Source organism: Salvelinus namaycush, chromosome 42 (genome assembly GCF_016432855.1).
Source record: "Salvelinus namaycush isolate Seneca chromosome 42, SaNama_1.0, whole genome shotgun sequence".
Taxonomy (NCBI): domain Eukaryota; kingdom Metazoa; phylum Chordata; class Actinopteri; order Salmoniformes; family Salmonidae; genus Salvelinus; species Salvelinus namaycush.
Genome location: NC_052348.1, coordinates 747,304 through 762,520, shown reverse-complemented (window position 1 = coordinate 762,520; position 15,217 = coordinate 747,304). Strand labels below are relative to the sequence as shown.

General features: G+C 43.6%; 1 protein-coding gene across 1 annotated transcript in view; it reads right to left on the bottom strand.

Annotated features, from left to right (window-relative positions):
• LOC120034706 (inactive ubiquitin carboxyl-terminal hydrolase 53-like) overlaps positions 1 to 15,217 on the bottom strand; it is a 61,580-nt gene that overhangs the window by 42,503 nt on the left and 3,860 nt on the right. Inside the window, exons 3-7 of the mRNA XM_038981312.1 lie at positions 3,996 to 4,171; positions 3,638 to 3,730; positions 3,064 to 3,198; positions 1,167 to 1,280; positions 458 to 540 (exon numbers count right to left, since the gene is read on the bottom strand). Of these exons, the coding sequence (XP_038837240.1) occupies positions 458 to 540; positions 1,167 to 1,280; positions 3,064 to 3,198; positions 3,638 to 3,730; positions 3,996 to 4,171 (601 nt within the window). The remainder of the gene's footprint in view (positions 1 to 457; positions 541 to 1,166; positions 1,281 to 3,063; positions 3,199 to 3,637; positions 3,731 to 3,995; positions 4,172 to 15,217) is intronic.

Genomic DNA, 15,217 nt, shown 5'->3' with positions numbered 1-15,217 from the left:
AGTCACTGTCTGTCCTTGTGCAGTTGTTATTTATACGTGCCTTCAAAATAAATGTCCCACAAGTGGTGGGAGTTAATTCATTGCACAAAGGCGAGTATTCATTGGGCTTTTAATTTGAACAACAAATTCGTTTTTCAAAACTTTACTATCGCAAATTCTTTATGTGATCTGAGCATGATTCCGCGGGCCGTATTGAATCAGGTCGCGGGCGCGGGCCCGGGCCGGCCTTTGCCCTGTTCTAGACGATTCTGTGCTTCCAACTTTGTGGCAAAGGGAAGGCCCTTTCCTGTTTCAGCATGACAATACTCCAGTAGATGCAGGCAAGAACGTAGGAAAAATGTATTCAATAGGATTGGTTGCTGGGAAAGTTTAACCGAAAACGATTTTTGAAAATCCCCCTTTGGCTCAGAGCAAAGATTTAGTTCTGTTTGTCAAGTTTCTTAGAGGAAGTACTTACCATAGGGCTGTGGTGGAGACATAATGCACTAACTCTGTGAAAGGAAGGGGGTCCGACGAGGCGCCACAACTACGACATACAAACTGCAGGGGGAGAAAAACAAAGTTTCATGTCAAATTAAAATAACAGAATAACTAACAGAAAGTTGAAATTGGAAATCCGATGATATGTGTATAGGCCTTATCAGATTGGCTTTCGGGTCAAATATATACCGTATATTTGGCAAAATCTAATTTATGCTGTATGTATGCTTTTATTTATGCATGTACAGTATATGTCTTTCTTAGGTGAATTCCCCTACGGGGACAATAAAGATCTATTGAATTGACTTGGTTTTACAATCTTTATTGTAAAAGTATGTCACTATTGGGTAACACTTTACTTAGGGCATACAGTTATAGTGTATTATTACTTGTTACAAGTATGTATAAGTCCTTATAAATGTTTTAGAAATTAACTTATAAAATGCTACGTCTTTTTATATGGAAATTTGTGAAATGGCTGAAAATGGCTGAAAATAGCTGTTTCATTATAAGATGATAACACATTATAAACACTTCATAGATACTGATGGTAAGGCTTATAATGCATTATGAACGTATCATGATGTATTATACCTGTATCCCTTAAATAGAGTGTTACCCACTAGTCTATATGTCTCTCCTTTTCCCTCTTTCCAATCAACAGTGGATTAAATAAATCACATGACCTGTTCATAAAGTGTCATGGCAAACTTCTGGTGGGTAATGCAGGACTTGGATGTGCAGGCCTCAGTCGCTGTGTCAGAAACGATGTGCAGGTGAATCCTCTCCAGAATGTTCTCCTTGTGCACCGAGAATTAAACAAAATGAGGTCAGACATCTGAAGTCACAGTTTTCCATTACATCCTTAGCATCTGTAGCCCAAACTATCCTGATACACATATCTGTGAGTAGAAACATAACAGTGTACACTGAGTGTACAAAATGTTAAGAACACATTTCTAATATGGAGTTGCACTTGTAGTCCATGCCTCAATTCGTCGGAGCATGGACTATAAGGTGTCGAAAGCATTCCACAGGTATGATGGTCCACGTTGACTTCCAATGCTTCCACAGTTTCGTCAAGTTGGCTGGATGTCCTTTGGGTGGTGGACCATTCTTGATACACACAGCAAACTGTTGAGCGTGAAAAACCCAGCAGTGTTGCAGTTATTGACACACTCAAACCGATGTGCCTGGCACCTACTACCATACCCCGTTCAAAGGCACTTTAATCTTTTGTCTTGGTCATTCACCCTCTGAATGGCACACATCCGTCTATAATAAAGCACAGCTCTGCCATCTTAACAACACTATCAACAAGGCAGGTCCTACAGGCCCTAGTTTGTCACACCTGGACTACTGTTCAGTCGTGTGGTCAGGTGCCACAAAGAGGGACTTTGGCTCAGAACAGGGCAGCACGGCTGGCCCTTAAATGTACACGGGGAGCTAACATTAATGATATGCATGTCAATCTCTCGTGGCTCAAAGTGGGGGAGAGATTGACTTCATCACTACTTGTTTTTGTAAGAGGTGTTGACAAGCTGAATGGACCGAGTTGTTTAAACTACTAGCACAAAGCTCGGACACCCATGCATATCCCACGAGAGGTCTCTTCACAATTCCAGAACAGACTGGGAGGTGCACAGTACTACATAAAGCCATCACTACATGGAACTCTATTCCACATCAGGTAACTGATGCAAGCAGTAGAATCAGATTTAAAAAACAGATAAAAAAACATTTTATGGAACAGCGGGTAGTGTGAAGAGACACACACACGTACAGACAAACGCATATGCACACAGGCACGAGCACACACACTCCACACACACGTACATTGTAATATTGTTGTATGCGTTATATGTACCCCTTTGCAGCAGCTAATGGGGATCCCTAACAAATACAAATACATACACAATCCATGTCTCAATTGTCTCAAGGTTTAAAAATCCTTCTTTAACCTGTCTCCTCCCCTTTATCTACACCGATTGAAGTGGTGACATCAATAAGGGATCATAGCTGTCACCTGGATTCACCTGGTCCGTCTATGTCATGGAAAGACAAAATCAACTGCTCAAAATTAAAAACATTTTTACAGCACAGGAGAAATGTAGTCTCGTCTTTCCCTGGCATCTTCCTGACTTCCCTTTTGGTTGAATAGGGTTATTATGGTCTTCAGCTACTGTAAGATGGTACCATTGGACGCCTCTAGGAGAATCCCCAAATACCTCAGTTGGAGGTATATCCTTGTGTGTGCTAAGCAGAAAATACCCTCTGACCTCCTAGCTTCTGTTCCTTTAGCTCAGTGTTTCCCAAACCTCTCCTTAAAGTACTCCCAGCCGTTTCCACTTATTTGATTTATTCCAGAACTAGCACAGCTGACTTAACTGGTTAAGTGACTAGATGAATCAGGTATATTTGTTCTGGGTTAGGGTTGCAAAATGACTTTTGGGAAAGTTACTGTAATTTTGCAAATTTAAGGGGTACCAACGGAGAGTTTTGGGAAACTGCTTCAGTTCAATAAAAAAGGCTGACATGACATTTCGATCGGTAAAAAAGAAAGCGCTACGGTTCTAGACTTACGAAGCACTCTGCAGCGTCGTCCATGTGGCCAAGTTGGAAGCGCTGCTCGTCCTTAAAGGTTTCGGCGAGGGCGTGGCGCAGGCTATCCGAAGGCAACGCTCGCTCTCGGTTCTGCTGGAACTGGCTGAAAATACTCTGCAGGGGGAAAAAGCGTTGTAGAGAATTGAGGGGAGAGGGGTACTGTACATTGCCTTAATTATCAAGTCTCTAAGAGCCGGTTTCCTGGACCCAGATTCAGCTCAGTCCGGGACTAAAAAGAATGTTCAATGCAGTCCAGGATTAGACTTAATTCTAGGTCTGGAACTCTGCCCACTGGGCACAGACGTCAATTCAACGTATATTCCACGTTGGTTCAACATTATTTCATTGACATGACGTGGAAACAATATTGATTCAACCAGTGTGTTTAAAAGATCTTCAGATATCAATGGCTATTTTTGTTTAAATAGAAACAAAATAACTATTCTACATTTTTTTATGAGTGGTATGGTGAACTTGGACATCTTGTGAATCTCTTGAATAAGTAATTAAACTAGGTGTAAGATGTATTGTGATGATGATATTATATACAAACCTTTAAAGCGCAGAAAATGCAGGCATCCCCTAGACAAAAATGACCAGGAAGCTGTCTCAAACTCCTCCTGAAAATGTCCAACTGCCATAATACCTGTTCAGGTGAAATGACAGCATTGCACTGATCATATTCAAATCATATGTATGTGTATTAATCCAACAACATCTGTAACATAAAATGTTATGACTGTTTTAGTCCTACATGAAGTTCTACATGAAAAGTAGACCTAAATCCTACATAGAAAAAAGCATGGACACATCTTAATTTAGTAGTAATCTTGCCCCTTAGCCTTCCGTAGGAAATAAGCTATGTTTACACTATTGCATAAACCTGCAAATTGACAAGTTTTAGCACTCACCTGTACGGCACTGTTGAGGAAGCAGCTATTCTGGCCTGGTTCGTTCAGCAGGCCTTTGGTTAGAGCCAGAGACAACATGCTCCCAGGCTGATAGGACTTCCCCAGACCCCCACCACCACCAACAGCTCCAGGCTTTTTGAAGAGCTTGACCCATGCCAGAGAGTTAGCGCCTGCCCCTGGGGAGAGAGCAGTCACCAGCTGTTGTTATGCTCTAATGGGAATTGGATATACAAATGTGGCTCCTGTACCAGGAGTTTAAGACTGCTGTTATGAGATATATCCATAGAGTACACTAATCATACAATACATTTATTTGATTTATTTAACCCTTATTTTACCAGGTAAGTTGACTGAAAACACATTCTCATTTACAGCAATGACCTGGGGAATAGTTACAGGAGAGAGGAGGGGGGATGAATGAGCCAATTGTAAGCTGGGGATGATTAGGTGACCGTGATGGTATGAGGGCCAGATTGTGAATTTACTGTACATCCTGAGGGGTAAGTCCTTATGTGTCCATGCACATCTTAGAGAGTGAATAGCACTTGGCCACTGGTTATGATCAGACATTGGGTTAGGTAGGATTTAGTGACTTGTGTGATGGGAGCTGTTGTTTACCTTCTCCGGAGAGTGGGGGAGGCTTGCCACAGCTGGACATACTGGGAAGAGGGAGCTAGCAGGCCATGGGACCAATCCATTACATCCCTGCCTCGCACTTCCAAAAAGATCCATTGAAGTCATTTCCAGGCTCATCCATAAGGAAGCTTTTGAATAGCACTATTGGACATTGAATGACAATGGGACCAAGTCTAAAGAGAGGAAGAGAGATGGGACAAATCATTGGCTTTAAAAAAAAAAATTGGGCAATGACGGCACAAACAGCACAAAGCGTCATTCTGTTACCAAACTTTGCATCTGCACTGTCCTTCAAGTAAATGTGCTTTTGTAAAAAAAAAAAAAAAAACCTGCGGGAATTGTTAAAAGTATTAATTGTGCATATAGTTGTATGGTTTAACTTTGCAATCATTGGTTTTTGTTTGACATTCATTTGAAAGTGAGTTGCCCTACTGCTTTCAAAGGTTGATAAAATTCCATACCAGTGAGTTACCACTTAAGTTAACATGTATCAAACTTAATATTTTCCCTGTGTGCATTTTCAAATCGATTTTATGAACATATTAGGGACAGATACAAATGAACAGTTGAAACAGTTTTTCAATAAAACGCATCATAGTTCAAGCCAATTGTCAACACTATTTGTGATACAGTTTCCTGAGTTCCCATGGCCATCCCTGACTGGTGCTTGGTCCCCCTCTGGCCCCCCATAAAAATACATCTTCAAATTGCCCCTGCTATCATGTTGCATTACTGCCATTGTTTTATTCCATGCCTTTATACATTGTTTATGACTTTCTCAAAGTCTTATGATTTTATTTTACATACACCTAAATAGAATCTAGATGATGATAGTTATATAAGTGACCATAGAGACTAGGCCTACGGTTGCAATAGCTTCTCTGTGTTGTGAGCTGGGTGGACAACGTTACAACTGTATAGATTACTTGGGCACAGATTCAACAGCCAGTTCACAGGCATTTGCTGCTTTTCAAGTCACGGGTTGTCACAGCACTGAAAAATACAGTACCCTGGCATTTCATCACATTATTTAATCCCATTAGGACTGTGTGAAAGTCTGGATACTCCCCATGCCAAAACAGCACATATAGCTAGCTAACTAGGCCAATGAGGCTCCCTGCAGGGTTGTGGTCAATTTGAATGGAAGTCAGTCGATTCTGGAAGTAAACTGACATTCCAATCCAATAATTGAAAAAAGGGCATCTATTTACAATGACTTCTCAATTAACTGAAAAGTAGAAGATACACTACATGACCAGAAGTATGTGGACACCTGCTCGTCGAACATCATGGGCATCAATATGGAGTTGGTACCCCCTTTGCTACTATAACAGCCTCCACTCTTCTGGAAAGGCTTTAAACTAGATGTTGGAACATTGCTGCGGGGGACTTGCTTCCATTCAGCCACAAGAGAATTAGTGAGGTCGGGCACTGATGTTGGGCGATAAGGTCTGGCTCGCAGTCAACGTTCCAATTCATCCCAAAGGTGTTCGGTGTGGTTGAGGTCAGGGCTCTGTGCAGGCCAGTCAAGATCTTCCACACCAATCTCAACAAACCATTTCTGTATGGACCTCGCTTTGTGCACAGGGGCATTGTCATGCTAAAATGGGAAAGGGCCTTCCCCAAACTGTTGCCACAAAGTTGGAAGCACAGGATCGTCTAGAACGCCATTGTATGCTGTAGCCTTAAGATTTCCCTTCACTGGAACTAAGGGGCCCGAACCATGAAAAACAGCCCCAGACCATTATTCCTCCACCAAACTTTACAGTTAGCACTATGCATTCAGGCAGGTAGCGTTCTCCTGGCAGCCGCCAAACCCAGATTAATCCGTCAGACTGACAGATGGTGAAGCGTGATTCATCACTCCAGAGAATGCATTACCACTGCTCCAGAGTCCAATGGCTATACACCACTCATGCGCATGGTGATCTTAGGTTTGTGTGCGGCTGCTCGGCCATGGAAACCCATTTCATGAAGCTCCCAACGAACAGTCCTTATATGCTGACGTTGCTTCCAGAGGCAGTTTGGAACTCGGGAGTGAGTGTTGCAAACGAGGACAGATTATTTTTACACGCATTAGCACTCGGAGGGCCCATTCTGTGAGCTTGTGTGGGTACCACATCGCTGCTGAGCCGGTGTTGCTCCTAGATGTTTCCTCTTCACAATAACAGCACTTACAGTTGACCGGGGCAGATCTAGCAGGGCAGAAATTTGACGAACTGACTTGTTGGAAAGGTGGCATCCTGTGACAGTGCCACATTGAAAGTCACTGAGCTCTTCAGTAAGGCCATTCTACTGCCAATGTTTGTCTATGGAGATTGCATTGCTGTCTGCTATACAGGTTATTGTTCTTGTTGCTGAGCTGTGATGCTGCCGAGTCATGATGCTTTCCAGGAATCCACAGAATTAATTCCATTTGAAGTAGGATTAGGCCTCGACCCAAGTAATATACCTAATATCCTACAGGTAGGTAACCCAGAAGCACATTATAAAACATTAGGTTGCTCTTATAGGAGTGTAATAACACTGTAATTACACTTTATTCTATATTGAACTCCATCTCTATCCCTACGTGATTGTAAAGCATTACTAAAACAATATGTTATTACAATGTTGTTATTGTAGTAAGTACAGTAATACACAGGTATAAGTGCAAATTAATGCAAAGTCTTACCGGTAAACTTTTCTCATCCTCTTCTCTAACAGTTGCCTATGGACTATCACTTTAGTGTGTCTAATCCATAAAGACACTGCTACTGTATATAACACATAATAGTTTATATTCTATAATATTTTATGGTTATTCTCCTTCTGTCTGACAATATACAGTTGAAGTCGGAAGTTTACATACACCTTAGCCAAATACATTTAAACTCAGTTTTTCACAATTCCTGACATTTAATCCTAGTAAAAAGTCCCTGTCTTAGGTCAATTAAGATTACCACTTCATTTAAAAAATGTGAAATGTCAGACAAATAGCAGAGAGAATGACTTATTTCAGCTTTTATTTCTTTCATCACATTCCCAGTGGGTCAGAAGTTTACATACACTCAATTAGTATTTGGTAGCATTGCCTTTAAATTGTTTAACTTGCGTCAAATGTTTTGGCTAGCCTTACACAATCTTCCCACAATAAGTTGGGTGAATTTTGGCCCATTCCTCCTGACAGAGCTGGTGTAACTGAGTCAGGTTTGTAGGCCTCATTGCTCACACACGCTTTTTCAGTTCTGCCCACACATTTTCTATAGGATTGAGGTCAAGGCTTTGTGATGGCCACTCCAATACCTTGACTTTGTTGTCCTTAAGCCATTTTGCCACAACTTTGGAAGTATGCTTGGGGTCATTGTCCATTTGGAAGACCCATTTGCGACCAAGCTTTAACTTTCTGACTGATGTCTTGAGATGTTGCTTCAATATATCCACATAATTTTCCTTCCTCGTGACGCCATCTATTTTGTGAAGTGTACCAGTCTCTCCTGCAGCAAAGCACCCCCACAACATGATGCTGCCACCCCCGTGCTTCACGGTGTGGATGGTGTTCTTTGGCTTGCAAACCTCCCCCTTTTTCCTCCAGACATAACGATGGTCATTATGGCCAAACAGATCTATTTTTGTTTCATCAGACCAGAGGACATTTCTCCAAAAAGTACGATTTTGTCTCCATGTGCAGTTGCAAACCGTAGTCTGGATTTCTTTCTTCCTTGCTGAGCGGCCTTTCAAGTTATGTCATTATAGGACTCATTTTACTGTGTATGTAGATACTTTTGTACCTGTTTCCTCCAGCATCTTCACAAGGTCCTTTGCTGTTGTTCTGGGATTGATTTGCACTTTTCGCATCAAAGTACGTTCATCTCTAGGAGACAGAACGCGTCTCCTTCCTGAGCGGTATGACGGCTGTGTGGTCCCATGGTGTTTATACTTGCGTACTATTGTTTGTACATTTGAACGTGGTACCTTTAGGGATTTGGAAATTGCTCCCAAGGATGAACCAGACTTGTGGAGGTCTACAATTTTTTTCTGCAGTCTTGGATGATTTCTTTTGATTTTCCCATGATGTCAAGCAAAGAGGCACTGAGTTTGAAGGTAGGCCTTAAAATACATCCACAGGTACACCTCCAATTGACTCAAATTATGTCAACTAGCCTATCAGAAGCTTCTAAAGCCATGCCATAATTTTCTGGAATTTTCCAAGCTGTTTAAAGGCACAGTCAACTTGGTATAGGTAAACTTCTGACCCACTGGAATTGTGATACAGTGAATTATTAGTGAAATAATCTGTCTGTAAACAATTGTTTGAAAAATTACTTGTGTCATGCACAAAGTAGATGTCCTAACCGACTTGCCAAAACTATAGTTTGTTAACAAGACATTTGTGGAGTGGTTGAAACGAGTTTTAACGAGTTTTAATGACTCCAACCTAAGTGTATGTAAACTTCCGACTTCAACTGTAGTCAGATCTCAGATGTGCCATGGAAACAATGAGCAGGAAGAAGTATACCTCCCATTAATAGTGTGGCTGTGTCCCAAATGGCACCCTATTCCCTTTGAAGTGCTCTACTTTTGACCAGGACCCATAGGGCACTATATGGGGAATAGGGTGCCATTTGGGATGCAACCAATACCTCCTAATAATAGTAATGTGTTAAACAAGAAGCCCTGTATTAAGACATGCAAATCCCAACCCAAAGTGCTCTACAAACCTACTTCTAGCATATATGCTGCTTGGTTTTAAAAAGCTATAGACTTGTCCAGAAACAACCTGTTAGGCGCTAATGCAGATCTGAAAGGTTTGGATAGGAATAAGCAACATGACAGAACATCCCACCTATCGATACATTCATTTATGTTATGCATGAAATGAGATGTGTTTTCGGTGAACTATCCTTTCACATTATGTTTGCCATCACTCATTTTAGCATAATATCTGACTGCACCTGTAGTTGACCCATGTTTGTCATTACTTCTACTATTTGCAAATGAGATGTTTTTGCTTGTAACAATCACATATTTACAAAATTTATAAAATGTTTACTGTATACACTAGATACACTGCCTTCAATTCGAATTGAGCCCAAACCTGGTATCTAGACAAGTGTATCCAGCCCATGTTGTGACCAAAAAGTGGAATACATATAAACCTGAATAATCACAAGCAAATAGAATAGACATGAACAAATATGATTACATTTGCTTATCTGCACATGTGGTGTATTCTTCAAATAGAAAAAGGATCCGTATCATAGCCCTATAATTATAACCTAAAACTTCATATGATTTCATTTAGCCTATAATTCTCCATCCTTGCATGCATTGTATTATTCTAAATATCGAGGGGTTTACACGAACATGAGGGGTCTTTTCTACCATGCATAGGGCTACTTCAGATGCCATTGCATATCGTGCAATTTACACCTGTTAGTACGCATGCGTGTTATGGGGGAACGGCTTTATTTACCGCAACTCGCATCACTGCATCAAATTAAAACATACCCGTTAGATACAAATGTCATAACACACATGCCATACTCACTGTATCTCGTCGATAATATTTGGCCGATATAAAATATCTCCCAAAACAGCTTAGTTGTCAACATTAGATTCCCACATGTTTTGTCCCCTACAAACCGTTTAAGCAAAAATGACTGCAATAGACTACCCGGACACGCTCGTGGATAATGTCAGGCAGTACTGGTGGATGGAATCTGTGGGCAAATGCAGTATTAAAGTCTGCATAGCTACAATAAATTGCAACGCCAGTGCAGTGACACAATGCCAACCGGCATTTTAACCGTCATACCCGAATACGTTTTGTCTATTGTCTTATTGTAGCCTGATAATGTCCTTGCTGTTTTTACGTTTTCGGTTCAATAGCGGAAATAATTTCTGGAAATAAATCCAGTAGTGGTCTATGCCTGAATGTCATCCGCAGATTATTGGTGCTTTGAGAGTTGCGAGGTCAAAATCCGCCCCTAGTGTACAGTAGCCTACTGCAATTCACAACGAGATATCTCGGCCGCATGGGTGCACTTGATGGCAAATCGCTTGTCTCGCAGAGCAGACACAAGCATTCGGCGTTTGGTTTGTCCCATTTGAGGTGAGACTAGGACTCACATGACTCTCAAAAAAACTGTTTCACTATAACGCTGACTGCAGCATGTAATGTGGCAATAGTTGAGGCTTTCTATATTAAGCTTTGATGTTTGCAATTATCAAATACAATTATCTAAAGACCATTTTCCTCGAGATAAAAACATTCAGGGGGGAAATATAGATTGGTCATTCTGCGAGGAAAGGAAAGTCCATGTCTATAGCTAGGTATCCATCCAATTGGAGACAGATTTGCATGCGAATATTCTAAAATACGCATAAAGAAAATATGCACACTTGTTGATAAAAGTTCAATGTGCTTCCATCACATTTTCAACTCTACGGATAGTTTTGTCACAAAAACTGTTGCATTAAATAGCAAATGCGCCTACTCTGGGTTTGGCACTTGCGCTCTAGCCAACAGTTTACAAATAGAGTGCAGGTAGGCTATGCGGGTTGGCCAGTCTACATGATCAGATTATTATGGATAAAAGCGAGAATATTTTATTTGTCAAATGGAGGTCAAGCATCGATCATAATGTCACCAGAATAAGACCCTCCGTATTTATTGGATAGCAGGATCACGCTCATCACGTGCACTTTCATCACCCTGTGAAGTTCATCACATCTTAATTCATCTGTAGCCTAATGAACCGCAATTTTTCCCAAGTGGTAGTGGGAGGACCACACACCATATCATCATGACTCCAAATGTACTTTTATATATGATGGTTATTATACCAATTTTTACCCATGGCGTTTCCACCGCCATTTCCAGCGTAATTAATTTTACCTACACAAAAAGATCCCATGTCTAACGAGCAAAAACGTCCTGTTTCTGTCAAAGCTGTCATTATTTTTTTTAAATAAGATATGACTTTATTTGCATAAAAACTGTGGATGTAAATGTGCTTAGTAGCTAGGTTTTCATCCAATTGGCAACAGATTTTCATGCTAATATTCTAAAATCCACTTAAAGAAAATATGCACATTTTCCCACCAGTGGTGTATCTCCACCAAACTGACTTGTTGAGGATTAAAATCAGTGCGCGATGACGTGGTGCACACAAAATGTATTATTTAGCTTTAGTTTTACCGATTGTCACAAAAACAAAAACATTTTTTTTAGAGGTCACCACAGCCTCGACGGACAGCCACGGACTAGACATGCCCCTCAATGACGGGGATTGAATCCCCAATATGGAAGTTTCTGAACTGTACTTCCCCTCTTTGTCTCTCCCGCTCTAACTTCTCAACTAAAGCAACAACAAAAAAATAACACTGCAAAAAAATTATTATCCAGTCAATAGAGTAGACCAACCTCCAGCACTCATAAACAATACAATTAAATTGAATAAAATGGCATATGCAGGCCCATGGCCTCTATTTCAGTCCGCTATCCACAACTCAGAAAGCACCTTTGCATTTGTTGTGACTAGGAGGCCTATGCTAATTTCCCACAAAAATGCATGCACGGTGGCAGGGGACCACTGATCGGGAACATGTCTTCATTCCCATTAGATCTTGAAACGTGGCAGATGTAAAGGCAGAACCATTGTCTGACTCTGACACAATTATATTTGACAGGCTCTCAAGTTGAAATCAATGTTTGAAACGTTTAAAACGATTTCTAGCCCAAATTTTGTAACTCTCTTTATGTGCATTTTCCCCTCACTTTTAAGCCTCTTGTTCAGCCTTGGGAGGCAAGGGAGAGGAGCTCTTGTCCAACTTTTGATCGTTTCAAGTAATGATTTGTGTTCGAAAGTATTTCTTATTAAATGAGATCTACGACAGCTGTAGTGATATCATACCATCATGAAATACAATCGATGTTCAATATTTTTCTGGGCATATCTAAACAAATGAATGTGTAACGCCAGGAGAATGATGGGTGTAGAGTCAGGCGCAGAGAGAGCAGAAGTTTACGGGAACAAAACGCTTTAATGTCCACAGTGAAAACAGGAACAGGTACAAAAGGGGTGACGCCAAAACACTGGCGCAAACACAACCCACAGACCAACTGTTTAAAATAAACTGGACAGCGAAAAACCCACAATCAAAATAATCCACTCCTGACGTAACATGAACACACAATAAGCCCGCACAAACACTAGCGGGCGAAACTAACCTAAATAGTACACCTCCCAAAAGCCCAACAAGAAACAGGTGAAAACAATTAGACAGACATAAACGAAAAGGAAAAAGGGATCGGTGGCAGCTAGTAGACCGGCGACGACGACCGTCGAGCTCCACCCGAACGGGAAGGGGAGTCACCTTCGGTAGTATTCGTGACAGTACCCCCCTCCTGATGCGCGGCCCCCGCAGCGCGCCAACACCGGCCTCGGGGACGACCCCGGGGGCGAGGTGCAGGGCGATCCGGATGGAGGCGATGGAATTCCCTTAGTAGACTTGGATCCAATATATCCCCCACCGGGACCCAGCACCTTTCCTCCGGCCCGTACCCCTCCCAGTCCACGAGGTACTGCAGGCCCCTCACCCGGCGTCTGGAGTCCAGTATGGACCTTATCGCGTACGCCGGGGACCCCTCGATGTCCAGAGGGGGCGGAGGGACCTCCGGAACCTCACCTTCCTGCATGGGACCAGCTACCACCGGCCTGAGGAGAGACACATGAAACGAGGGGTTAATACGATAATACGAAGGAAGTAACAATCGATAACACACCTCGTTTATTCTCCTCAGGACTTTAAATGGCCCTACACACTGCGGACCCAGCTTCCGGCAGGGCAGGCGGAGGGGCAGGTTTCGGGTCGAGAGCCAGACCCTGTCCCCCGGTGCAAACACGGGGGCCTCACTGCGGTGACGGTCAGCGCTCTTCTTCTGCCGTCCAATCGCCTGACGCAAAGACTCCTGGACGGCTCTCCAGGTCTCCTTAGAGCGCTGCACCCACTCCTCCACCGCAGGAGCCTCGGTCTGGCTCTGATGCCATGGTGCCAGAACCGGTTGGTACCCCAACACACACTCAAATGGTGACATGTTGGTAGAGGAGTGGCTTAGTGAGTTCTGGGCAATCTCTGCCCAGGGGATGTATCTTGACCACTCCCCTGGCCGGTCCTGGCAATACGACCGCAGAAACCTACCCACCTCCTGGTTCACTCTCTCCACCTGCCCATTACTCTCCGGGTGATACCCCGAGGTCAGGCTGACCGAGACCCCCAGATGCTCCATAAACGCCTTCCATATTCTGGACGTGAACTGGGGACCCCGATCAGAAACGATATCCTCGGGCACCCCGTAGTGCCGGAAGACATGGGTAAATAGTGCCTCCGCAGTCTGCAGGGCCGTAGGGAGACCGGGCAACGGGATAAGACGGCAGGACTTAGAGAACCGATCCACAACGACCAGGATCGTGGTGTTCCCCTGAGACAAGGGAAGATCAGTAAGAAAATCCACCGATAGATGGGACCACGGCCGTTGTGGAATGGGGAGGGGTTGTAATTTCCCTCGTGGCAAATGTCTAGGAGCCTTACTCTGGGCGCACACCGAACAGGAGGAGACATAGAATCGCACGTCTCTCACCAAGGTAGGCCACCAGTACTTCCCTCTAAGACTTCGCACTGTCCTTGAAATACCCGGGTGACCTGACGAGGGTAGACTATGAGCCCATCGAATCAATTGATCACGAACAGCGAGCGGCACATACCTACGACCCTCCGGGCACTGTGGAGGCGCAGGTTCCGCCCTTAGTGCCCGCTCGATGTCCGTGTCCACCTCCCATACTACCGGCGCTACCAGCTTAGCCGCCGGAATGATGGGAGTAGGATCGATGGACCGGTCATCAGTGTCGTATAGTCGGGACAGCGCGTCGGCCTTAGTATTAAGGGAACCTGGTCCATACGAAATCGTAAAACGAAATCGGGTAAAGTGCATGGCCCACCTTGCCTGACGAGGATTCAGTCTCCTAGCTGATCGGATATACTCCAGATTCTGGTGGTCGGTCCAGATGAGAAAAGGGTGCTTAGCCCCCTCAAGCCAGTGTCTCCACACCTTCAGAGCCTTGACCATGGCCAACAACTCCCTATCCCCCACATCATAATTCCGCTCCGCTGGCCCGAGCTTCTTAGAAAAAAAGGCACAGGGGCGGAGCTTCGGTGGCGTACCCGAGCGCTGGGAGAGCACAGCCCCAACCCCAGCCTCGGATGCGTCCACCTCAACTATGAACGCCAAAGAGGGGTCAGGATGCGCCAACACAGGCGCGTCGGTGAACAGCGCCTTCAAACGACAAAAAGCTCTCTCCGCCTCTGCAGACCACTGCAAGCGCACCGGGCCCCCCTTCAGCAGTGAGGTAATAGGGGCCGCCACCTGACCAAAACCCCGGATAAACCTCCGGTAGTAATTGGCAAACCCTAAGAACCGCTGCACCTCCTTTACCGTGGTCGGAGTCGGCCAATTACACATGGCTTTTACGCGGTCATCCTCCATTACCATCCCCGAGGTGGAAATGCGATAACCCAGGAAGGAAACGGCTCGTTTGGAAAAC